This window comes from Hakea prostrata, chromosome 5 (assembly GCF_041222555.1).
Source record: "Hakea prostrata isolate BN-2017 chromosome 5, UWA_Hpros_2, whole genome shotgun sequence".
Classification (NCBI taxonomy): Eukaryota; Viridiplantae; Streptophyta; class Magnoliopsida; order Proteales; family Proteaceae; genus Hakea; species Hakea prostrata.
This window is the reverse complement of record NC_142604.1, coordinates 52,611,092-52,638,802: the sequence shown is the minus strand read 5'-3', so window position 1 is coordinate 52,638,802 and position 27,711 is coordinate 52,611,092. Positions and strand designations below refer to the sequence as shown.

The 27,711-nt window shown below is 40.8% G+C and overlaps 1 protein-coding gene across 5 annotated transcripts in view; it reads right to left on the bottom strand.

Moving 5' to 3' along the window:
• LOC149016479 (phosphatidate cytidylyltransferase 1-like) overlaps positions 1–27,711 on the bottom strand; it is a 64,369-nt gene that overhangs the window by 11,083 nt on the left and 25,575 nt on the right. For all 5 annotated transcript variants that reach the window (XM_089154616.1, XM_089154612.1, XM_089154613.1 and 2 more), the window contains 2 exons: positions 1,955–2,083; positions 1,775–1,831 (listed from right to left, as the gene is read on the bottom strand). In XM_089154616.1, the coding sequence (XP_089010742.1) occupies positions 1,775–1,831; positions 1,955–2,083 (186 nt within the window). The remainder of the gene's footprint in view (positions 1–1,774; positions 1,832–1,954; positions 2,084–27,711) is intronic.

The following is a 27,711-nucleotide window of genomic DNA, read 5'->3' as shown; positions in this document are numbered from 1 at the left end:
TACTGTTGAATATTTTCCTTCAATCCAGAGAGTTGATAGATGCCAAACCTAACTTTTCAGTTCAACCATTGATAGCCAAGTAGAAGTAACGATCGTCTCCTTTGCTTTCTCTCTCTTCCATCTCAAATCAACTGACTTATTTTTCCTCCCCACGATCCCAATCATGGCTTTTCTTTTTTCTTTTAAATATTTTCCTTTCTTCCCTCACAATCTCTCTCTAATCATGAGTAGGGTTTTTTTTTTAAGTCAATTTCTTCTTTCCACAATCTCACACCTGATCGCCCTCTTCTTCCTTCCGACAACCAACCAATCTTCCTTTTTCATCTTTCCATCTCTTTCTCTCTCACAGAGATTGACTTACTCCTTCCCCCCCCCCCCCTCTTCCTGGAATGTCGCAGAAACAAATCCCAAAAGAATCAACCTTCAAACCTGAAGTTTTCCTTCTTCACGATTTCAACTCAGCATCTAAAACTAAAAATCGTATGTCACAACATTAATTGAAATTACAGGATAGAAAAAAGGAAAACTAATACCATCATAACACGAAATTTCCAATGCTAAATTTTTATATGGGAACTCTAGTTCATCTTCTTCATTGAACTACAGTCCCGTTCTACAAACTAGAAACCTAAACAACTCTCAAACGGACAATAGATCATGGCTCTGATACCAAGTAAACAATCTCAAGATCAATAACAAGCATCGGGTAGAGAGAAGAAGAAAAAGAGATTGAGGGAGAAGAAGAGTAACTGGAGAACAAAGCTAGGTGATAGAATACGCGTTCCACCACATCAACAAGCACATATTTATAACAAAACAAAACCAGATTACAAAAGGATACCTAAATAAACTCTTTAACTCTTTCCTAATTAAACCTAAAGCTAAATAGGAAACTCACTTAGACTAGGACACTAATAACCGTAGTCCCAATAAGAAAACCACAATATGGGGACTCCACATATATATTTACTCATTACCTCTAACAATATCTATGCTCCAAGTTGGGGGGAGTCTTGATAGAGGGACAAAAAAGTCCCTCTCAATCAAGATCAAGATGGATCATCCCTCTCCTACTTGTACTAGGACTCTACTCCTATTTCGTATTGGAGTCTTGAATTCCTTCTTTTATTTATTTTCTTCCTTGTTTTAATATCCAATTACAGTTGTAGATTGGTTTTCTATTCACTCTTGTATTTACATTTCTTTTCCTACTAGAGTAAATTATAAATTCAGCACTGGGGGCTATCAATAACTCAACTTACTCAACTTATTCTGAGTAATTACCTCTGAAAGCTTACAACAGTTGATTCAACTTACTCAACTTATTCTGAGTAATTACCTCTGAAAGCTTACAACAGTTGACTCAATCAGAAGTAATTTCCCAGCTGAGAAGTAATTCTTTCACAACCTTCTCTGATCCTTTGCAATTAAAAAAATCAACATGGATTCAGAAATTAGGTTTCCAAGAAAATGGTGATCCTATATTGTAATGCCATCTAGTTTGCGCAACACAGAATACGCAAAAACTGGTTCATCTCTATATCAATAAGCAATAACCCAATCTTCTCTTTCTTAAACACCAAAAAGATTTTCACTGCCAGCCAATTCATCTGCACTTGGGACGAAAGTCCAGAAGCAAAAAGTCAAAAGGAAAAAGGGGCAATCTGATGAGGAATGCGTATAAACAAACGAATATGATGCCAGATAATCTTCACAAAACTAAGCAGGAGTCAGGTGAAGACACAAGATTATCAGTTCAAACTTGAGCAGTCACCTGGCAATCCATTCTGTCAGTTATTCCACCATGTCCTGGAATGCTGTCACCAAAATCCTGCCAAAAAAAAAGACAAATTTTAAAGGAGGGTGGAGGAGAGTTGTCAAAATTAACAAAACTCAACAACATGCACTCTTGAGTGCCAATTAAATTCAGCTGAACAATCAAATGAGGACACACCTTGATTTTGAAAGCTCTCTTAAAACCACTTGCAAAAAAGCCTCCAAAAGGCGCTATAATCGATGCAAATAGACCAAGAGCTTGAGCATGCCACTGCACTGGCAAAATTGAGACCTCTTTCATTGGGAACTGTAACAAATAAGTTTCTATCAGTCCATAGATTTTCCTATCAAGGTTTAACTTAGTTGACAGTGACTCCTAATGTTTTACACCCCCCCCTTCCCCCTAAAAAAAATCCTGAAGTATCATGTTTGGTACGACAATACATTTTTCACATACATCCTTGTGCATATCAGACAACTCGGAAAGTTCAATTGTTTTTTACTTCAATTTTCAAGTATATATATTTTATTTTTTTATTGTAGCAGCCGAATTCATAGTTGAATTCAAATCTGGTAATGTAACCCCCAAATCGAGGGCCAGTCTTGAGGGTCTATTCCCAAAACCAACAGCAATTTAGAGTTTTAACGCTGCTCTTCTAGGTCAAATCCCAGTTACTTCTTAATGGACAGCAGCTGTGCAGGCTCAGGGAGCTTTGACTTCCAAACCTTGGAGCTAGGTTTGGGGGGGTCTAGGGCTAAGTGGGGAATGATTGGGAATGCTTATTAGGGTTCAGCAAGGCTGGAAAAGGTGGGAGAATGAAGGAATTGAATCAGTCTTAGCGAATTTGTAAATTCAGATTTAATTCCCGAGTAAGGGTTTCTAAGTTTTAGGCTTCCAAGTTTTCTAGGACTCTTAATGGGGGTGGCTAGGGTTGGGGTCAAAGGTAGTAAGGTGGTGGGAGATAAGATCCTAAAAGGGTTTGGGCTTTGGATGAGGGGTTAGGGAGATATAGGAGTTTGAATGAATTTAGGGCCACTAGAGTTTATTGGCTGAAGATGACTTGCAGGATTTGGAAGTTAGGGGGAATAGGGACTGTGATGATGTTTGAAGGATAGTTGTAGGAAGTGGAGTGGTACAATTCAAAGGGGAGGGGAATTGAGTTGGGGGTTAGGGGATGTAGGGATGAGGGAGGGGCCGGGATTGCCTCAAGTAAGAGAGAAGGGGAGAGGTGTTTGCATAAGGGAGGGGGAGGGGATTAGGGTAGGGTGGAGGGTTGGGGATGGACTTGATATTAGTAGGGACTGTTGTAGACAATTGCAGAAAACTGATGATCTTCAATGGCTGCTTGAAGAGGAAGGAGAAAGCTAAAAATTGCAGAAACTGAAAGACCAAAGCCGTGGGATATATTTATAGCCTTTTACAAATACAGAAAATTATAATAGGACTCAACAAAATAAATAAGACTAATTGGACTAGGACTCAACTAGGAATTTTATTTGGACTAAAATTCCTTCTCACACTAGGACTAGACAGCTAGAAAAGGAATTATATTTAAGAACTCCTAAACAAAAAAAAAAGCTGTAAAAGTTATGGTGGGAGATCTCGCTCTCGAGCGAGACCTCGCTACCATGAAAAACCGAGATCTCGACCATCTCAGCGAAATCTCGGTCGAGATATGCCATTTTTTGGGCGTCAACTCGGTAGCCCATCTCGGTGGGTTTTAGGGTCCCAGTTAGGCTAAAACTTGGTATTTAGCCTATTTGATGCCTTTTGAACACACTAGTGGCCTTGGATTTGTGAGAAAATAGCCCTAAGTATGATTTCTAAGTCTACCCATATTGTGAAACCGAAATGCTGTAGGATTAGAGAATGCAAGGTTATATAACATATAATATAAAACCATTAATGCTGTAGGATTAGAGAATGCAAGGTTATATAACATGTAATATAAAACCTTAAGGCATATAAATGAAAATCATGTGTATCAAATACATCAAATAACTTAAATGTCATCAAGATAACATTCATATGAGTATTACAATCTTAACTTTCAAGAATAGAATGATAAAAGTATACAACCGTTAGAAGTTTTATATAAGTCATTAACGCATAAGTTCATAAGACAAGTAGAGGATGATTGAGTTTTCTTTGATGTTGTAGATGTGCTAAGAGTAGTTGCAAGTGAAACTTTGGCTGAAATCTACAAAAAATTTGGTAAAAATTGAGAGTTCCAGCGAGATATGGCGAGATTTGGGGCGAGATATGGCGAGATATAGCGAGATATGGCGAGATCTCGAGCAAGATATCCCATCTCGCAGATCTCGCCCTTGATCTCGTCTCGGTTTATGAAAAAACCGAAATATCTCGCGCCAAGATCTCGCGAGATCTCCCACCATAGTAAAACTTTGCCTTCCTACCTTAAGAAGGAATCCAACTTGAAAATAGGATTCCAACTGGGACAAGGACTCTGCCATATCTAGACAACCAAGGACTCAAACTCAACAAAAAGTACATCTGCACTCCTCATTTAACTGGCCTGATGGAAATCAAAAGGGGCTGGTAAAATTGACTATGGCCACCCTGTAGGGCCACAGGAATCAGGCTAAATTTGGGCCTTCTTTCGGCCTTCCATTTTTTTTCTTTTTTTCCTTCCCTGGGGGAGGGGCTTCCTGATTACAGCATCTGGTTAAAACCAGATTGGTCCAGAAAGTTGCCACATTGCATGTTGTTTAGGGCCCAAGTTGCATAAATATGTAGAACCAAAACATCCCATTGCTGACCTGCCAAGTTATGGCCCCATTTAAGTTGACCAAGTGAGGAAAGAATGCTTCAAAATCCAGGTTCTGTGATGGAGTAAGGGAGAGTGCATGAAACTAGATGAATGGCTGAAAATCGGGACACATGGACATATATATGAAAGGGATTCAAATGAAAATCGAGCCAGAGATTCGGCACATGGTCGATCTAGACAATCCTTATTTATGTAGTAGTGGCTCAACTAGGAACCACTCTATGGTAAAACTGAATGAATATAGATGGAGGAAGGGAGATAGTGAAGGGGTCTCACCCAATGGAATCTCACCACACAATTTCCCAGTGCGAGTGTCTCTCCCTAGTCACAACCATGATTCAAAATTTCAATGAGATCTCATCCGAGATTCAAATTTACACAACTTCAAAATATATAAAATAAAAAAAAAGGTTCAAAACTACGGTCAAAATTTTAAAAATTTCATCATTTCAATTTGGAATATAGGAACACTTGGTAATTTAAGTGATCCCACACAAAGAGACATCCAATCAACTTTTGTCAATGACATCTCCTACACAACCCACCAGCCATGCATGCTAGAAAAAGCATTATATGACTTGTTTCACAACAGATCAATGGGTTTCTTGACTTTTTTCATAGTTTGGTCTTCCATTTCCCATGGCAAGTACTGAAAGAACACTCCACTCATGTTCCATCAAACTTTTAATAAACAATTATATCAGGACTTTAGGAGAGTATGATGGGATGATGTCCTCAAAAATTATGTACTTAATTATTATGAGTAATTGACTATATGCATTAATGAGTTACTTCATTACTTGTTTAAAACTTTAAACTTCTTATTCTTTATGTCCTCTAAACAATGTGTAAATGTGTAATTATACTTTTTAAGGATTCAACTATATGCACCTATCAAGGGTGCAAATCCAAAACCCCAATTTAAATAATTATGTTTGCAATTTGATCAGTTAAAAATGTTGAAATAGCTAAAATATAGTTTCCATATGAAGTTTAATACCCTAATTTGTCCTCAAACCAAAAGAGATAACCAAACAAAACCTGGGAGAAAAGTACAGCATTTTGGCGAAATATCACTAAGATTTCAGTCATCTCAACAGAACCACAATACTGAAACGAAACAAAACCAAATTTTGAACCTTTTCATTAAATCTTCCGGACTTTAAAGGCCATTACATTACAGATTTAAGTGTCGAGTCCAAAAGAGGAAATGGTTGCGACCAAGTATATTACAACAGGAGAAGCACCCAAGTGTGGTCTACGCAACCTCTGGCGATGTTCTGTATTCTCCAGTGACCTGAAAATGTCTACCCAGTTATCATTACCCCCTCCCTCCCCGTTGGTCTCTTCTACTCCCCTTCCACCCTCAAATGATCCATCACCTACTGCAAAATCTTGGAAATCCCTTTTCTCCAACCACCCTGTTTCTCCTGAAAACCTTAACCTCTCCTTCGTCCCTCCAAAACTCACCAACTCAACCCCATTAGCTCATTGCCCCTCTACCTCCATTGCCTCCGGAATTCTCCATTGGAAATCCGTCATTATCGGCCAATTCCTTGTCCCTATCCCCCTCCCCCAGTTTCCTTAAAAATTCTCTCGCTAAGCAATGGAAAGCTCTAGGTCTCATGGACACTTACCTGCTGGACTCAGGCCTCTTTCTCTTCAACTTCTCTTCTCTGGATTGTCAAATTCGCGCTCTGGAAGGCTCGCCCTGGTTTGTTGGCAAATCACATATTTTCACCAAACCTTGGTCACCTTCCTCGCCTCTCCACAAGGTCGACTTCAACACCACTCCCTTGTGGATCAGTCTCCCTGGTCTTCCTCTCGAATTTTGGAACGACGACTGTCTAAGTCATATTGGCTCTACTATTGGTAAACCATTGCATATTGATGCTCGAACTCTCGTGATGGAAAAGCTATCATATGCTCGTTTGTGTGTTGACTTCTCTGCTAATAGCCCTCTCTCGTCCACTATCTCCATTTCCGACAATAATGATTTGAAGTATGACTAGTTGATCGTTTATGATTGGGTTTCCCTTAAATGTGGCTCTTGTTTGTCACTTGGCCACGATATGGATACCTGCAAATCCCATGCTCCTGTTCACCACTATAATGGCACCCTGGTGCCTCTTCCCGACGACCTTTCAAAAGATCGACTATTCGCTGATGGCAATCCTAGTATCTTTCTGGCTCGAACGATCGATTTCCTAGAAAAAAAATATTGTATCAGTTCCTGCTACTACTGTATCTCTGCCTTAGTCTTCTTCTCCGTCAAAGAATCCACCGTCGATAGCTTTCACCTATCAGAGACAAGGAAAATTTTCAAAAATCTCTGCGCCAACGACTTGCATGTCTCTTGAAGGAAGGAACCGTACCACCTACAACAGTTTGATCTCTACAGTCTCTGCAGCAGCTTTGCTACCTGAACCTGCTCTGCCTACTTCCAATACCGTCGATGGCTAGCGACACTTTGCTCGATTACCGCCTAATTCCTTTGCAACAGGTAATGTTTCCACTTCCCTGGTTACTCACGAAACAAGCACCCAATCATCTTCACCTACCTCTGCAACCTTTGCGTCCTTTCACCCTGCGCCTCCCCTGTTGAAAGCCAAGCTCTCACTGCACCAATCCCGTCAAACCCCTCCACTTCTCCCTCAAATCCTCAAAATGGTTTTTCGCCTCCAACCCTCTCCACCCCTTTAAACCTTTCTTTACCCTTTGCCGGTTCATCAGTGTCGGCCCATCCTAAAACCCTCTTATGGCCCATTAACCCACTTAACCCAACTTCTATCCTTGGCCCAAAGCCCAGCCCTTGCCCCAAGCCCACCCCTCCTAGCCCTTCATCCTTTTCAACCCGTGGCTCCCAACCCAACCCCTTAAGCTAGCCCCCAAAACCTTCCTCTCTCTCTTTAAACCTTTATTGGAAGCCCAGCCATCAACCAAACCTTTCCCAAATCGCCTATCTATGCTAGCCCATCTCCTCACTCCTCAACCCAATGTCGCTGCCCAATTCCCCATTCCCACTCTCCAAAACCTCACCCTCTACCCGCTCCCCTGAAGCTTCAAGACAATACTGAACGACTGAACCTACCTCCCCCTCATCCGCTTCAACCATAGACCCTGAAATTTTTGAAACTCCTTCTCCCCTCAACTCCCCCCTATGTGAGACTCCCTTCTCCAACCCCTTATGCCTCTCCCCCAGTAGCAATATGGTTGCCCTTCCCCAATTTGGTATTAATGTCTAAATTTTTTTGTTGCAATGTTAGGGGGCTCAACTCCCTTGCAAAACAAGCTGAAGTGAAAAATACTATTAAGAGTACTAAAGTTTCTCTTTGTGCTCTCATTGAAACCCATGTCCATATGGATAATGCTCATCGGATTGCTCAGTCTATCTCCCCCTCTTGGTCCTTTCTCTCTAATTCCTCCCCCTCCATCAATGGTCATATTTGGATTCTTTGGGACCCCTCTAAACTCCAAGTTTCTCTTTTGAGGTCCTCCCCCCAGCTCATGCATCTTAATGTCATCTTCCCCCAATTCTCCTCCCTTACTCCTCACCATCATTTATGAATTCAACCAAGCCTCTGATCGTATTGGTCTTTGAGAGGAAATTCGCTCTATCTCTGCCACTACCTCTGATCTCCTTTAGGGTCTTAGTGGTGACTTCAATATTATCCAGTATTCTCATGAGCGTGTGGGTGGATCCCACTTGGACCCAGCTGCGATTGAGGATTTCAACTCTTGTATTGAGGATTCTGGCATCTCTGATCTCCGTTTGTCTGGCCACTCTCTCACTTGGCATAATCGGCGTTCTGGATCCGCTAGAATTGCCTCTAAGCTTGATCTTTGCCTCTCAAATTCCTCCTGGCTCTCCTCCTTTCATACCTCCCACGCTTTCTTTCCTAATTCGGGTCTCTTTGATCACTCTCCTTGTCTCATCCATCTCTTCCCCCTACCTCCTTTGGTCCTAAGCCCTTCAAATTCTTTGATATGTGGTCTTCTAGCCCCTCTTTCATCCGCACTGTTCAAGAAGCTTGGTCAAAGCTTGTCCACTGTCACTTCCTCCCTCTCATTGCTTTTACTTGTAAGCTCCGTAACACTTAGGAAGCTCTTCGATCCTAGAACTCCTCCTCCTTTGGTAACATTTCCTCTAGGGTCTCCTCCTGTCGCTCGGATCTTTAGAGAACCCAATCTCTCCTCCAAAGTGACCCTTCCAACCCCTCCCTTGCCAATCAAGAAAAATCCCTCTCCTCTGACCTCTTCTCTCTTCTCTCTTCTCTCCCTTGAAGAAAGTTGTCTCCGCCAGAAAGCTAGAATCAAGTGGCTTGATCTTGGTGATTCTAACACTACCTACTTTCACAGATCTCTCAAAGCTCACAACAACTTCAATTCCATTCCTACCCTCCTCACTAGATTTCTGATCCCCCTAGCATCAAGGCAGAGGTCATCTCCTTTTCCACCAATCTTCTCTCCCCTTCTACCCTCCCTCCCTGTTCTCCTCTCCCCCCTAACCTATTCAACAAATTCATTGATCCTTCCTCTTTCCCCTCTCTTTGTGCTATCCCTTCCCACTATGAGATCCTTTTAGCCATCCGCTCCCATAAGTCCAAGTCATGCCCCTGGTCCTGATTGTTTTAGTATGGGATTCTTCCTCGCCTCCTGGGATTTTCTTGAGCACGATCTTGTTCATGCCATCCATAGTTTCTTCTTTAATCCTTCACAGCTCTCCTCCATTAATCAAACTTTCATCTGTCTCATTCCTAAGAAGCATGGAGCTTCTTCTCTCTCTGATTTTCGCCCTATCTCCCTCTACAAGTTCATCGCCAAGGTCCAAGCAAATCGGCTCAAGAAGGTCATGCCTTCCCTTGTGAGCCCGAATTAGTCTGCTTTCATCTCGGGCCGTAGTATTAAGCACAATATCCTTCTCTATGCGGAAATTGTTCGTGGTTTCAATAGATCCTCTCATTCTCCGGCCTCTTTTCTCAAGGTCGACCTCTATAAAGCTTTTGATTCCATTCGCTGGGAATTTCTTAGCAATGTCCTTCACTTTATTGGTTTTCCTCCTCCCTTCGTCCACTGGATTGAGGTCTGTATTTCCAACCCCCCCCCCCCGTTTCTCCATTATCACTAATGGATCCCTAGTTGGTTTCTTCTCTTCTCGTGTTGGTATCCGCCAAGGTTGCCACCTATCCCCTTATCTCTTCTCCTTGGCTTTGAAGGCCCTCTCTTGCCTCCTCTAGTCCAACACAGATCAGTTCCTCATTTCGCCCATCCCCAAATGTAAATCCCTAAATCTCAACCACCTTGCTTTCACTGATGAACTTATGATTTTATCCAAAGCTGATTATCGGTCCATTTCTTCCATCCTCTCAGCCCTTTTGCTCTTCGAATCTCTCTCCAGGCTCCGGGTCAATCTTGATAAATCCACCATCTTCCTCTCGGGAGTTTCTGATCTGGTGAAAGCTTCTCTCCTTCAGCTCTCAGGGTTCAAGCCTGGTTCCTTTCCTGTCACCTACCTCGGTCTCCCTCTCATTCCTGGTAGGCTCACTCGCCATCATTGCCTCCCTATGCTTGACCACATTCGAAAGAAGCTTCAACTTTAGAAAGGCAAGCTCATTCGCTCCGTCCTTCAATCCTCCTACCTCTATTGGTGTGGAATCTTTTCCATCCCGAAATCCATTGTCCATGCCATGGAGTCTTTGTTCTCTGCCTTCCTCTAGAATGGGCGTGAAGCTTCCCGCTTCATCCACCCTATTAGATGGTCGACTGTTTGTTACCCAATCTCTAAAGGTGGCCTTGGTATTCGTCAGATCTCCGATGTTAACTTGGCTTGCCTTCTCAAGCTTATCTGGAAGATTGCCTCAAAGTAAGGCCCCATTTGGGTTTCTTGGGTTTATTCCTTCCTTCTCCGTTCAGATTCCCTCTGGACGATCCCGTGCCCCCCAATCCCTTTTGGATCTGGAGGAAAATCCTTTTGCTTCGCCACCGTGCTCTCTCCGCTATCTCTATTTATGTCTCCACTGGCTCCTCTACCTCCTTCTGGCTAAACCCGTGGCATCCGATGGGCATTCTCTTTTCCCTTTTCTACCCCATACTGTCTATAACTCATGTATCCCCAAAACCACCCCCTTGTCCACCTTCATTTCCAATGGCTCTTGGACCCCTTCTCCCCTCCCCTCTCTCACACAAGTTTGGGACTCCCTTCCCACAATTTCTGACTCCCCTAGTGACACTACCATCTGGCTCCCATCCCCTACCAAAACCTTTTCCACCTCCTCAGCTTGGAACCTTCTCCGTTCCCATAACCCTAACCCCCTAGCCTCCCTTGGTTCGGTTTAAAAGACACATCCCGCGACACTCCTTTACCCTTTGGAGGGCCCTTCACCATGCCCTCCCCACCCAATCCTTCCTTATTGGCCGCCATATCCCTATTAACCCAGGCTGTATCGTTTGTTGGAATGGTTCGGAGGACCTTGGTCACCTTTTCTTTTATTGCCCTTTTTCCAAATCCATCTGGGAAAAAGCCATTCCCTATATTTGGCCCCGTTCGAGGTGATCTTTTGGCTTTGCTAGTGAGTGGTCTTGGATCTTGAGAAATTTCCCTGGCTCTTCTATTTGCGATCGGTTTGGTAAACTCGTGTTTTGTGCCGCTGTCCATCATCTTTGGTGGAAGCGTAACCTTCGGAGATGGACCTCCAAATCTCGCTTGAAAGACATGATTTGGAATGCCATCTATTTTGATGTTTCTACTAGACTTGTAGCTACTCCCCATCCCCTGATTGTTGATACCCCAAGGAACAGGCTTATTGTTGTCTCCTGGGGCCTTAACCTTTCTTTCCGGTCTTCTTCCTAAAGACCATTCCTGTATGTTCCGTTCTCTTTTTTTTTTTGGTTGCTAACCCCGGTTTCCTGACTAATCCAGTGTTCGACCCGGGTCGCACACTTGGCTGTGGTGGGTGAGTCTCCCAGCGGGGATTTTTTACGTCCACAAGGTTTCGATACCGGAACCTTGCTTAAGCAGACCAAGCTGCTTACCACTTGGACCAACCCCCGTTGGTTCCATTCTCTTTAATATATTATTTATTCATCCAAAAAAAAGTATATTACAACAGAAACTTCAGGAAATCTCTTCACCATGCCAAATAGTCAAATTACTTGGGCCAATACGTTTATCTGGTTGGGTCGTGAAATCGCAATTTCCCCCAAGGCTTTGCTTATTTCAATGGAAAATTTCTCCAAAGTAAATTTCACTTCATAAATGTAAAATGTTATACAATGAAATGTTTGTTAATATTTATTCCCCAAAAAAAAAAAAGAACATATGAACATTTTTTAATGAGTAGAGTTTTTTCTGAAGTGAAAAACTATGGAAAATTTTCCACTTAAAATTTACACCAAAAAGATCAAAGCAATACTGGTTTTTTTGACAGAATATAGTCAATAAAACAGAATTTACCATAAATTTTGATTTTTCCACCCTTTCGTTGTTATTTGGAAAATTTTCCTGCAATAAAATTTACGTGAGACCCCTCTTTAAAGGAAAAGGCTCTTGGAAATATTTTCCCCAAATCTGCAAGTAAATTTTACAGATTGACTTTGGAATTCTTAACCTGCCTTCTTTAATGAGAGAGGGTGTGGAGGAAAAAAGAAGCAGACACAAAGGGACCTAGCAAGCGATCTTGAGCTTCAACAGCTTAAAGGAAAATGAAGCAATCAGAAAGGCATTCATTATTGTTGGCAAATCATTCACCTGTACCCACTACGAACATCTTCAACCTAGTCACCATCTTCAAGCAATTTTTTTCTCTTCATCTGGGATCAGATGCATTCCTGCCATGGTTTTCAAAGCCTCCACCTAGGCGCTAAGGCCGTTTTCAACCGCCTTATTGCCACCGCTTTGTTAACATGCAGTTTTTCAGCCCTTTTATCACCTTAATTGCTACCACTTTGTCACCTCATGCGCCTTATTGCTGCCTAGATGCCAAAGCGGTCACTTTTTTTATATTTTGTATATAATATTCTTTTCTTTCTTTTTTTAAAAAAAATTTATTATACAAATCCACATACAAACTTAATAGTTAATTATTTCGGAAACGAGAATCAATGAATCATTAAATGGATAATGACTTGGAAATTGGAATAATGTGATCTATTAATTTATCGTATTAGATCAAAAAAAAAAGTGGTAAAAAACTAACATATCAATCCTGATTTGGATTTGAAAATTATTTGTTTATTTAGAAAAAGTCGGGTGAAAAACAATTTGGTCAAATAATGCCCCCTAAAATTAATGCCACCTCTTAAGTTATCCAATTTATCAATCAGACCACACCTTATGAATTTCTATGTTAACTCAAAGGGGTGGACTGGAAATTCCCTATATAAAGAAAGAAGGCATTATAATAAGACTTTGCTCCATCTTATGGATCACTATATTTTTATGATGCTTGATGAGATGAACTTATGTTCGTGTTCTTTATTGGATTTTTTTCATAATTATGAGTCTTGGATGTTTGTTTGTTTTTTGGATGAATGTGATTCTTGAATGCTTGTTTAGCTTATAATAGAAATTCTTAAATTACACTTTGGTTGCCTTATTGCCGCCTAGGCGCCGTTTTGTCTCTTAATCGCCTAGGCGGAGCCCCAACTGCTTTGGTCACCTTGCTGCCTTGACAATCATGATTCTTGCTACCTCGAGAACCCTTTCAAGTACATGGTTGCAACATAATATGTTCCATATTTCTTGTGATTATCAAGTGCAGCTCAGCACCCAACGAAAACATCCATATTGTTGATTTACTCACAATTAGCTAAGTCTCTCACAAGCAAAGCTCGACTCACATTCAATGCAAAGAGCCTCTCTCCATGCCCCTGTCTCTCCATCTTCAAACCAGAACACCACCTCTCCCAATTCTTAGGACTTCATGAAAGACAATGAGTTTGGCCCAAATGGGCCAAATCAATTCATTCACAGCAAATCTCAATAAACTTAAATTTCAAGAGGCCCAACCTTATATTCCTTACCATGGTTCACATGGTTCAAGATGAGGCTATGCATCAGTTATAAAAACAATAATCGGTTCACATTCAAATCTATCTGAATGGAATCTAACCCTAATTTGGTGGCTCCACACGTAGCAGCCTAGTACATGATGAAGCTACACCAAGTTGCTCATTCCTGTCTTCCCTTCTCAACTTTTCTTTGTTTCTGCGACAACCAAAAACTCCACTACGCTTGTTTACAAAGCCTTTCCTCATCTCAATGCATTTGGAATCTCAACCAACCCCAGATGCAACTCATCCCCATTACGCAAGGAACTAAATAGGAAACAGTATGAAACTAGATCCCTAATGTGATCCAACATGTCCTAAGGCTCTAGTCACATATTTTTGCTATCCTCAACTATGTCATCTTTGTTCTGTCCAACACATGATTTTACAATTGGACCTTTACAGCAATTCAAGTGTCAAAACCTCCTAGTCTCTTTAACTAATGAGAAACAAAGTGATGTAAACCAAGGAGGATGGGATGTATGGAATTTCATATATATACAGTTTTGGGCACTTGTAGGATTATGGGTTTGAATGGGATGGTTTTGACAGGCCATGGTGTCTGTTGTGTTATACTATGAGTTCAACTCTATTAGGTTTTTTGTTCATGTAAGTTTCTATTTCTTGTTACCCAAGTAAAGGTATTCATGTAATAGTGTTATGTCCACTTTATTATAAATAAAGGGCTTGAGATCACACTGATCAATTTAAGCCATTCTACCAAAATCACTGTTTCTCAACATGGCATCAGAGCCAAAGTTCAATTAGGGAAGATCAAGGAACACAAACCCCATCGACTGTGGAAAGAAAGAAAGAAAAAAAAAAAAGAAAAGAAGAGAAACTCATCAAGTCTCTCTTGATTCTGCATCGCAAAACTTGCCGCTGTTGGAGAGGAGAAAAAAAAAAAGAGAAGAGAAACTCATCGAGTCTCTCTCGATTCTGCATCGCAAACTTACCACTGCTACTCTACCATTGACAGACCTGCTGTTGCTACTCCACCATCACAGACATGAGATTAACCTGTAGCCACAATTGCCTTGACCTGCAACACCCATCGCAGCCTTGAATTCACTCTGTTTTTCTTTTTTTTGAATCAGATTTATCCATCGACCCACCTTCCGCCATGCTTTATCCTGTTTTTTCTCCTATCACCTTTGTTTTTTCTATCTTTGGGTTCACTTTCGAACCAGTGATATGAAATCCTTTTTGAACCAGTGGAAGAAGAAAAAGAAAAAAACTGATTTTCAGGGGGCTCTTTTGTGAATTAGCATATTTTAATGGGTTTATTTGTGATTACCCATATTACAGGGGTATGTTTAGGTAGGGCTCTTTTGTGAATTCTCATATTTCTAGGGACCTATTTGTGAATTTGCATATTTTTAGGGACCTATTTGAAAATTCACAATTTTTTCAGGGGTTTATTTGTAATTTCCCATAACTTCATGGGCCTCTTTTGGGGGGGGGGGGGGGGGACATGGCAACTACTAATGGTATTATTGCTTCCATTGGCTCCGAACATTACCCCACTCTTCATCCTCTTTCGATACAATTTGATGTAACAAATTATTTGATCTAGTCTCGCTCTGCTTACCTAACCATTGCTAGAAGAGGACTTGTTGGACACATTACGAGCACCACTATCAAACCTACCACCACAGGTGTTTCACAGGATAAATGGATCTTGAATGACTCTCTTATTATGTCATTCCTTTTGAATTCCATGAATCCAAATATTGCTCGTGGATACCTATTACTTGATACTGCAGCCCAAATCTAAAAGGCTACGATTGAAACATATGGACAGAAGGGGAATGATGCACATAGTTATGAGCTACGGAAGAAGCATCATGAGACTACCCAAAAGGAACTAAATGTGGCCCAATATTATGCTAAGTTGTGATCTCTTTGGCAGAAGTTTAATCATTATGGGGATTATCACCCCACTAATCCAGATGATGTGGCTACTTATAGGAAGCATGTTAATAAGATTTGGGTATATGACTTCTTGGCAAGTTTGAATGTGAAATATGATCAAATTAGAGTGCAAGTACCAAATCGTTCTCCCTTTCCTACACTAGAACAATCTTATGCCCTTATTCAATATAAGGAAAGTCATCGATTAGCCATGCTTCATGCTCCTATTGTGGAGAAACTTGCCTTACAGTCTGTTAGCACTAAATCTGATTTGGCTAAGGAGATTGTCAAGTGTGAGCACTGTCACAAACCATATCATACCATGGCCAATTGTTGGAAGCCCCATGGGAAATCTACTAATTTTGAGCAAAAAAAGGCACAAAGAAGGGGAAAACCAAAGGCTAATCTTTCTGAGACAGTTCCCACAACACCCTCTACTTGGTTTTTCACAGGAAGAGTTAGCTACTCTGCAACGTATTCTGTAGTCTTCTACTGCCGGTACAATCTCTACTACTGCTTACTCCACTATTCACACCAACTCCTACCTTGATACTTCAGGTAAAACTTTTACAGGCTTCCATATTTTTTCAGTTTCTACTCCATGGATCATTAATACAAGAGCCACGTATCATATGACAGGTTCATCCTCCTTTTTCTTACGTTATGCTCCAACTTCCGAAAAATATGAAGTTGAAATTGTTGATAGCTCTTATTCTTCCATTGCTAGAAAAGGGACCATTTAGCATTCTCCATCACTTTCTTTGTCTAAAGTTTTACACGTTCCCTCTTTCTCTACTAACTTGCTCTCTATCAGTAGTCTCACACATGACTTGAATTGTAAAGTGATTTTTTCCCATCTTACTGTGTCTGCCAAGATCTGATAACGGGGAAGGAGATTGGACATGGTAAACTAGATAATGGACTTTATCTATTGGAGCCAATTGGAGGATCTACTTCTGCTCTGACTGCAACTTCTAATCAGGTCCATTCGGTAATATCAGACTCATCAGTGGCACCGTAGGCTAGGTCACCCCCCTCCAGGAACTCTTAAGAAAGTATTTCCTGATTTAGTTTCTTCCGGTAAAAATGATGAATTTTTTTGTGAAACCTACATTTTTACGACGCATGCTCGTTCTACTTATTTACCTTCTCTTCATAATAGAAAATCTATTCCTTTTGTACTAATTCATACTGATGTGCGGGGCCCCTGTTGCCGTGTATCTATTACTGGCCATAGGTACTTTGTGACTTTTATTAATTGTCACTCTCGTTCTACATGGATTTATCATCTAAAACAAAAAAAAATGAGGTTATTTTATGTTTTCATAATTTTCATAATATGATTGAAACTTAATTCAATGCCACTGTGAAGATCCTTCGCAGTGACAATGGCACAGAGTATATTGATGGTGAATTTCAGAGATATTTCTCTGACTCTGGTATAATACACCAGACCAGTTGTGTTGATATTACTGCCCAAAATGGGGTAGCCGAAAGGAAAAATCAGCATCTTTTAAAGATAGCCCCGTTCACTTATGATTGCTAAGAATATCCCTGACCAATAATGGAGTGCAGCTATACTCACCGCCTCCTACCTTATGAATAAGATGCCTAATAAGACACTTGGTTTTAAATGTCCTAATGAGCTTCTCTAGGAAGCCTCTTCTTTTGTAATTCTGCCAAAGGTTTTTGGATGTGTGTTATACCAGAATCACAGCCCACCAAAGTAAGTTAGCTCCTCGCGACCTACGATGCATTTTTATGGGGTATTCTACGACTCGAAAGGTTACGAATGTTATCATCCTTCCCGAAAAACCGTTGTCTCCATGGATGTAATTTTTAATGAGTCTTGCCCTTACTATACACCTCACCAAGTGGTACGAATGTTATCATCCTCCTTCCCGAAAACCGTTATCTCCATGGATGTAATTTTTAATGAGTCTTGTCGTTACTATACACCTCTCCAGGGGGAGAGTCCTAGAGGAGAGGTGTTCTTTCCAACTCTAGACCATTCTATCACACCACCACAACACAACTTAGGAGTTCAAGAAGTGTCTCCAAACCAAGGGGAGACTTCGGCCAGTATACCTAAGGACTCTAATTCTCCCCCTCCGTTTTCTGAACCATGTGAAGAACCTGATCAGGGAGAAACCACTCCTGTGAAGCACACTATTGATGTCCTTCAAAACAAGATTGACCAGAATAAGGAGGTGCGGACTTATCAGAGGAAGAATTACAACTGGCCAAAGCAGGTGGAGAAAGGTGACACGTTATCACTTCAGTCTCCTGCTCCAGAATAAGATTCTACTGTTCTCCCTGAGTATCTTCTTCTAATCTTCCTATTACTATTAGAAAATGAGTCAGATCTTGAACTCAGCATCACATAACTAAATATGTTTCTTATGACTATTTGTCTGACTCTTACCGTGCTTTTATGTCATCTCTATCATCTATATATGTTCCTAAAAGTTGGCAGGAAACCTATGTTGATCAGAGATGGAAGGCAGTTATGGTAGAGGAAATGTAGGCAATGAAGATAAATGATACTTGGGAGCTGGTTACACTTCCTCTAGGAAAAAAAACCATGGGTTACAAATGGGTGTTTGTGGTTAAACAAAATATGGATAGATCAGTCAACAGGTTGAAGGCTATACTAGTTGCAAAGGGGTTTACCCATACCTATGGGATTGATTATCAGGAGACTTTTGCCCTTGTTGCAAAACTAAAATATGTCAGAGTTCTATTGTCTGTAGCTGTGACCAAAGACTGGAACTTGCTCCAACTAGACGTAAAGAATACCTTCTTACATACGAAATTAGGGGAAGAAGTCTATATGGAAATCCCACATGGTTTCCCTGATGATAATACTGTAGGGAAAGTTTGTCGGTTGAAGAGATCAATCTATGGGCTAAAACAGTCTCCTATATGCTAGTTTGGACGCCTCCTGAAGGCAATGACCTCTATTGGGTACAAGCAAAGCAATGTTGATCATACACTATTTGTCAAGAAGTCAGGTACTAATATCACACTTCTCATTGATTATGTAGACGATATTGTCATCACAAAGAATAATGGTGAAGAAATTCAAAGGTTAAAGGACTTTCTTAGCAGAGAGCTCGAGATTAAAGATCTAGGGAAGTTATAATACTTCTTAGGGATTAAGGTGGCTCGATCAAAGAAGTGTATAGGGATTAAAGTGGCTCGATCAAAGAAGTGTATATTCCTATCCTAAAGAAAGTATGTCTTAGATTTATTATTAGAAGTGGGAATGTTGAGGGTGTAAAGCAGTTGATACCCCTATTGAAGCTGGAGCTAAACTTAAGGGAAAAAAGGAAGAACCAGTGGACAAAGGAAGATACCAAAGGCTGGTGGTAGGGAAAGCTTATTTACTTAAACACACCAAGTAAGACATCGCTTATGCCATGGGGATGGTGAGCCAATTCATGCATGATCCATATTTAGCTCATATGAAAGTTGTTAGCAAAATACTGCAGTATTTGAAAGGAACTCCTGGAAAAGGAAGTCAATTTCAGGTTACTATACCTTTGTTGGAGGTAATCTAATTACTTGGAGAAGTAAGAAACAGAATGTGGTAACTTTATCCAGTAACGAAGCTGAATATAAAGCTATGGTTCGTGGAGTTTGTGAGCTATTATGGTTGAAAGGCTTGCTAGAAGACATTCGAATCCAAGTTCCAAACCCTAAAATGTCATATTGTGACAACAAGGCTACTATTAGTATTGCCAATAATCCTGTGCAACATGATCGAACTAAGCACATTGAAATTGACAGGTTTTTTGTCAAATGAAAGCTAGAACAAGGGCTCATCTGCATGCCTTTTGTGAGGTCTGGAAACCAAGTGGCAGATATTTTCACTAAGGATTTGAAGGAAGGAGATTTATTTCCTATTGTAGGCAAGTTGGGCATGACTAATACCTATACCTCAACTTGAGGGGGAGTGTTGGTTGAGTTCTACTAGGAGTTCAACTCCATTAGGTTTTTTGTTCATGTAAGTTTCTATTTCTTGTTACCCAAGTAAGGGTATTCTTGTAATAGTGTTATGTCCACTTTATAGTAAATAAAGGGCTTGAGATCACACTGATCAATTTAAGCCATTCTACCAAAATCATTGTTTCTCAACACATGGGAATCTCTAACATGGGAGGTTTTGGAGGTCTAAGAGATCAAAAAAATTAAGGCTCTTTCAAAAACTTTATGAGTGAAAAGGAAGCATTTGCAAGGTTGGTTGAATGTGGAATTCTTGGGTTGATCTTTCTAATCTCCCCAGATCTTCTTTCTTTCTTTCTTTCTTTCTTTCTTTCTTTCTTTCTTTCTTTCTTGTTTTTTTTCTTTCTTTTCCCTCTTCTTTTTTGATCTTCTTCTGTCGTTCTTTCTTTTTCTTATTTCTTTTTCTCCTGATTTTCTTGCTTTTCTGGTCTGCCACAAGAAACAGGAAGGCCAAGAGATAGGGGGAGGGTTATAGGGGTAACACAGTGGCAGGGGAGGTTGGGGAATTGGTTGAGGGTCATAGGAGTGTGGGGAGGGGTCTTATAGGGCTACGCTAGGTAGCGGAGGGGGCTAGAAGGCCTGCGATTGCTGGGGGAGGGCATTACTGGGTTGTGCAAGAGCAGAATAGGGGATGGAAAAGCTGCAACGGATTGGGAAGATGCTGGGCTTACCTGGGAGAGATCTGAGGTTGGTATTTACTGGTTAAGGGTTGAAGAAGCTTGCTGGAATTGTCGCTTGAAGGTTGAAGATGCTTGCTAGAATTGCAGAACTGAACTTGATAGCTTGAAGAATGGAAACATAGACAACCATAGGGTCCCCCTCAAAGGAACCCTGCCAATAACTCCTAGGCTGCAATACTCTCAATAATTTTGTTCACCAAAAACTGATTTATTCTGTAATAGGCATGAGAATATATATTACAAGACTCCAAATAAAAAAAGAGTTTTTTAGAGGTTGCACACTATAATGGGGGTGAAACTTTGGGTACCTCACTATAGTGGCCTAAATTACATGGCACTCACTCGCAAAATTACAAGTTGCACACTACTAGACTTTCATCCAAAGATTTTGTTAAGTCAAATGTCAAATGGTCATCTTACCCTTAGTAGAGTACACTGACCTAACTACCCCCATTTAATACCCTTCCATACCCAACCCTTAGGTGGGTGTAGGGAGAATCCCTTCACCCATCTTCTACCTACATCTTGCCAGAAATTGCCCACCACCGCTGCTGGAAACCACCCCACCCACAACCACTGCCCCCACCTTCCCCAGCCAAGAATCACCTTACTCTAGCATAAATCCTAAAGTTCCATGACATTGTTGATCCACCCATCAATGGAATGTAAAGAATTTAAAACTTCCTCTTCGAAACACCCACCTTCGTCACTCTTTCCCATGATAAAAAATTCGAGGGAAACTCAAGTTTCAATCGGGTGAAAATGGGAAACTTAGGTGGAAACTTGGGAAATTTTGAGGAAACCAAGGACTTTTCCGTACAAGTTTCGACAGGTTTTAGAGAGTATTTTGGGGTGGGATTCTGTATTTAAGCTAATTAGAGTACAAAGAATACATTTGTTGTATTTTGCTAAAAAAATCAATTTAGATATGTCAATGTACATAACATCAATGTAGAGTTGTCCAAAAAGTACATTATAAAGTTAACAATTTAAGCACATAACGTTCAATATATAATTTTAACTTCAAAATAGTTGACAATAAAAGGAAAATACAACTTAGTGTTAAGAGGAGTGCCAAGAGTGGATTCATCCTGTGAGCTAAGTAGTACTATGCTTGTAACATCCTCTCCTCCAACCAACGAACATAGACATCCCATGACATTTTATGCCTATGGTTGTCAAGTTAATCGACAACTAACTTTATGAGTCTAGTCATCAATATGCTTAAGATAACCAACCTGAGGGAATATGCACTTTGAATAGAGAAGTCCTGATGGAGGGGGTATTTGTTGTGGGTATTTGGGGAAACATGAAATAAACAAAAAAATTGAAAATTTGGGAAAGCTACAAAATTTACAGGAAAAAGTCTCAAGTTTCCACAAAATTTCTCAAGTTTCCACGAAATTTCCCAAGTTTCCACGAAATTTCCCAAGTTTCCCACGAAATTTGGGAATTTTTTTTCCTCATGAACCAGCTGGCCCAACTGGGTTGAACCAAGTTTCGACAGGTTTCGAGGTTTCGACAAGTTTTGACAAAATTTCGACAATTTCGATCGAAACTGAGGACTTTTTTTCGGTCCTCATGAGTTTCGTTTCGCATTTTCCAAAATGGGAAATTTCGGTGGAAATTTCGCAAGTTTCAATGGAATTTTGTTCTATGCTCTTTCCTACTATATCCATATGAGATTCAAATTCAAAGAAATCAAAATTAATCTTAAGAAATCTCAAGAGATCCCAGTGAGGGAGATCTTGTTCAAATTTCATTTTTTAAGGCATTTAAATGCTGTCCGAATTGACTGCGTGAAGATCTGTTAATTCCCCTAGTCAGCTGAATTAGAAGATACAGAGTCGTGGATCGAGTAACTGGCTATCTAGCTTGATTGTGCGATCTTGGCTTTCGGCTCTATTGTTCTTGATGTTTGCAATAATCGCTTCAGTTTATATGGCAGGTCAGTGAGTTTATTTATCTCTTCTAGTTCTCCATTTGGATTTTACGTTCACCTTCGATCATGGCTATATAACTATATTCTTATCTCATTTCTAGACCTTAAGATTCTGATAAATGAGTCGTGTGATTTACTGAAAATTCTAACATGGTTTATTCTTGTCTAACACTTCTCTATCTAACCCATAAATCTCAAATCAACCATAATCTATTATATTTTACGGTTTCGGATCCTGATTCATGAGTTATTGTTCGATTTTAGAATTCTAGATATGTATATTTTTCTCTTATACGTTATTCCTCGAGTTCGGTCTACTAAAAATGGTTTTGCATTTGTTTCTTAGACTTTGGCAGGATGCAAAGAACAAAGCATACTTCATCAAAGAGCTTGATAAGGTAACTACGGATATTTTCCAAGAAAAATAAGAGAGAGAGAGAGAGAGAGAGAGAGAAGGGGGGTGATATCCGACCAGGGAAGGTGGGGGCTGTGGTCATGGGCAGGGGGAGGGGGTCGGTGGTTTCTGGTAGTGGTCGTGGGCAGTTTCCAGCAAGGTGTAGGGTAGAAGATGCTCCCTTAACTCACCTAAGGGTTGGGTAAGGGAGGATATTAAACGGAGGTAATTACGTCATTGTACTCCAATGAGGGCAATATGGTCATTTGACATGTACTTAACAAAATCTTGGATGAAAGTGTAACAGCGTGGAACTTGTAATTTTGCAAGTGAGTGTCATGTAATTTAGGCCACTATAGTGAGGTACCCAAAGTTTAACCCCCATAGAGTGCAACCTATAAAAAGCTCTAAAATAAACTTCAAAGAGACCTGACTTAGACTTGGACTCCTTACCAGACTAGACAACTCTAACTGAACTAATTGGATTATGTAATCAGATTAGAAACCCAACTAAAACACTCAATTTAATGAAAGAAAATAAGACTTTAAAAGACAAAACTAAACCCTAAGGGGGTGCGCACAGGCCTACCGGCGCTAGGCCCTCTTACAGCTTCTACTAGACCCTTTTTGTTGTTCACATCAATTCTCCCTAGCTTGGAAACATTCATCTCTGATGAATGGGTGAAGGCCATGTATCTCTCGTATAAATCAGGATCGATCTTTTCAAATTCATCTACATGAATCCATGTGCTCTCACTAATGGGCTTGCCCTTCCACTTAAGTAAGAACACATGGTATCCAAGCCCTTTGCATGTAGTTTTGAGCATGAATAGTACTTGGTTAATAAATTTTTGTTATGGAGGGGAAGGTTGGGTAGTCATAGGATATGCTCAGTGTCTCCTCCATCTGAATGGTGCACAATGTATAGATATAAGTCCGCTACATTAAAGGTATCTTTTATACCCATGTTGGGAGGCAAGTCCAAGACGTAGCCATTGGGCCCCACACATGTGAGTACCTGTAAGGTCCAATCCTCTTTGGGTGGAGCTTGGTATTTACTCCCGCTGGACCTCTCTTGATGGATGCGGACCATTACCATGTCTCCTAGCTTAAATTCCATAGCCCTCCTTTGTTGATCTGCTTGGACCTTGTATATCTATGTGTTGAGGGCTATCTTTCTTCTGACATCTGCATGTACTTCAGTGATGTGCCATAGGAACTCATCTACTTCTATGTTTACCCTGGTTTCAACTGGCAAGGGTGCAAGATCAATGGGCCTCTGAGATTGGATACCTAGTAGGGCTTCAAAAGGTGTCCTCCTCGTAGTTCGATTGTCTGAACTGTTGTAGGCGAACTCTTGCAATGTCTAAGATCATGGCCAGGTCATCTCATAATCTCTAACAAGACTCAACAATAGGTTTCCGAGTATCCTATTTACCACTTCCTCTGAACATCTGTCTGGGGATGGACTGTTGCTGAAAATAATAACTTCGTGTTGGTCACCAAAGGTCTTCCAAATGTAGCTCGTGAATTTGACGTCTCTATCCAATATAATGGTATTGGGTAACCCATAGATCCAAACTATTTCCCTGAAGAACAATTTAGCTTTGTGTTTGGCATCATAAGTCCACTGGCACGCGATGAAGTGGACCATCTTGGTAAACCGGTCCACCACCACAAATCTAGAAACAAACTTTCCTTGGGCAAGAGATAACCCAAGAACAAAGTCCATACTGAGATCTTTCAAGGGGATGGGGTATGCGCAAAGGGGAGCAGACACCAGTATTCTACAGATTTCTTTTAGCAAGCAAGCATATCCGATATCTGCTGATGACCATGGTGACATCTCCATGCATACAGGGCCAATAGTACCTTTCAATCACTTGGGCAACAATATTCACAACTCCAAAGTGTCCACTGAGTCCTCCATATAACTCTCTGATGAGATGTTGTTGAAGAGAGCTATTTGGGATGCAGATCAGGGTCCTGCAGAACAGAAATGCTTCATGTGTAGAGTATTGGGGGTGTTGCCCTCCTTACGTTATCTCTGCATAGATGATGCCGAAGTCTCTGTCTCATGGATATTTCTGAATGATTTGTTGAATCCCAGAGATTGTCATCTTCAATACTTTTCTGCTGATGGCATCTGCAACTTTATTCTCCTTCCCTGCTTTATGTTGTAGGTTGAAAGTGAATCCCTGTGGCCTATAGATAGCCTACCCACTTTGCATGCTTATTGTTGATGGTGCTTTGTGTATGGAAATGCTATGGGGCTTCATCATCAGACTAGAGCACAAATTCCCTTCCAACTAAGTAGTGCTGTCAGTGCTTCAAGATTTGTACAACTACATATAATTCTAGATCATATGTGGAATACCTAAACTTGGTTTCATTTAGCTTCTCACTATGGAAAGCTATAGGGTGACCTTGCTGCATAAGAACTCCTCCAATCTCGATGTGAGAGGCATGAGTGACAACACTGGGCTGAAATCTGATAGCTTCAAAACAGGGGCCTGTCATCTTTTTATTGATGGTGTTGAAGGCTCTGGTGGCTACTAGAGTACATTGGAACTTACCCTTGGAGGTTTTTGTACAGTCAATAAGGGTAGCCATAACAGTACTAAAATCTATAATGAACCTCCAGTAGAAGAACACAAGGCCATTGAACTCTAAACAATGGTGATGCTCCTGGAAGAGGCCATTCTTCTATACATAGAAGTGAATGAACCTTCCTGGTCTACTTCAACTTCCTTGGTGATATTATGAATCCAAGGAAGACTACTTTGGGCATCATAAAAGTGCATTTCTTCAAGTTTAGGTACAGTTGCTCCTTCCATAGGATCTCTAGGATTAATCTCAAATACACTACATGTTCTTCTGGATCATTACTACACACCAAGATATCATCAAAATAAGCAACTAAGAACTTCCCCAGAAAAGGTTTTAGTACCTAAGACACCACTCGCATTAAAGTGCTGTCGGCATTGGTGAGCCGAAAAGGCATAACCTTCCATTCGGACAATCATCCTCTTGTTTTAAAAACAATCTTCCACTCATCGCCTGGTCTGATCTGAATTTGGTGATACACACTTTTGAGATTTAATTTTAAGAAGATGGAAACTCCAGTCAACCCTGCTGTCAACACACATTCTCCACTTCTTTCTTTGGAGTTCACAAAGCTGGCATGGAACAAGGTCTCAAAAGTCTTTGATACAACCCTTCTTGAGAAACTCTTCTACTTGTCTCTATAATTCTTCATGTTTTGCTGGGCTCATCCTATAGACTGGAATATTGGGTAGGGAAGCTCCAAGCACAAGATCTATGGCATTCTAAATATATCATGGTGGAGGTAGCTCACAAGGGAGATCTTCTGGTACAATGTCTGAGAATTCGGTGAGGAGTTCTTGGATCTGAGGTGGAGGCTTTTCTTCTTGTTGAGGAGGCTCTGCTTTGGTAACTAGTGCCAGAATTACACCAGGTTCTTCTTGAAGATCATCAAACTTCTTGGTGGGATTCACTATGGTTTGGGGTTGGGAACTAGACTCTTTTGGAACAGAACTCTTTCTCACTCTTTTCCTATCTTCCTCCTGCATATTCAAGGGAAGAAATTCAATGTTTCCCCCCTTGTGCCTAAACATACAAGTATTCTCCCACACATGGATTGGTACATCATTATCATCTAACGAAGGTCTACCCAAAATTACATCAGATACACCCATAGGAACTATATCACAACAGACTTCATTAACATCAGACTGCAAACTAAAAGACCAAACACCTAAACCCTACCTCAACAATTTCACGGTTGGGGAGCCCAACTGTGCAAGGGTTTGGATGTCCTTCTAGTGGTAACTTAGCCTTCTGTCCAATGGCTGCAGAGATAACAATTGTGCTACAACCAATGTCGATAATGGCTCTCACTAACTTACAAACCCATAATCATGTATGGAAAAGGCTGCTCCTTTTCCAATCTTCATCTTCAACTTCAGACATAAGGATCTTCACAAGAATGTTCAAGGAGGGTCCATAGTTGCAATAGTCTTCATTGGGGGTGATATTGATCACCCTATCCATGGCTTTGACACCAATTGATGTAAACCAAGGAGGATGGGAAGTATGAAATTTTAGATCTTTCCAGTTTTGGGGACTTTCAGGGTTTTGGGCTTGAGAGAGAGTTTTGATAGGCCATGGGAATCTCTAATTGGGGAAACATTGGTGGCCTAACAGATCAAAGAAAATTATGGGTCTTTCCAAAACCTTATGGGAGAGAAGGGAGTAGTTGCGGGGTTGGTCAAATAGGGAACTCTTGAGTTGATCTTTCTAACCTTCCAAGGGAGTAGTTTTTTTTTTTTTTAATTCTTCTGATTTTTCTGCTTTTCTGGTTTGCCACAAGAAACAGGGAAGCCAGGAGAAAACTCTTGAGTTGATCTTTCTAACCTTCCAAGGGAGTTTTTTTTTTTTTTTTTTTTTTTTTTAAATTCTTATTCTTCTGATTTTTCCGCTTTTCTGGTTTGCCAGGAGATAGGAGGAGGGTTAGAGGGGTATTGCAGTGGCTGGGGAGGTTGGGGAATAGGTCAGGAAGGGTTGTAGGAGGGTGGGGAGGAGTCCTATAGGCCTGCAGTAGGTAGGAAGGGGGCTAGAAGGCCTGCGATTGCTGGGGGAGGGATTACTGGGTTGTGCAAGAGCAGAAAAGAGGGTGGGAAAGCTGCGATGGATTGGGAAGGGGCTGGGCTAATCCGGGAGAGATCTGAGATGGTATTTACTGGTTGAGGGTTGAAGAAGCTTGGTGGAATTGTTACTTGAAGGCTGAAGATGCTTGCTGGATTTGCAGAACTGAACTTGGAAGCTTGAAGAATGTGAACATAGACAACCTTTGGGTCCCCCTCTAAGGAACCCTGCCAATACCTGCTAGGCTGCAATACTCTCAATTATTTTATTCATCAAAAACTGATTTCTGTAATACGCATGAGAATATATAGCCTTTTCACGACTCCAAAAGAAATCAACTTCAAAGAGACCTACCTGACTTGGACTTGAACTCCGTACTAGACTAGACAACTCTAACTGAACTAATTGGGATTCTGTAATCAGATTAGAAACCCAACCAAAACACTCAATTGAAGAAAAGAAAAAATGACCTAAAATGACTAAAACCCC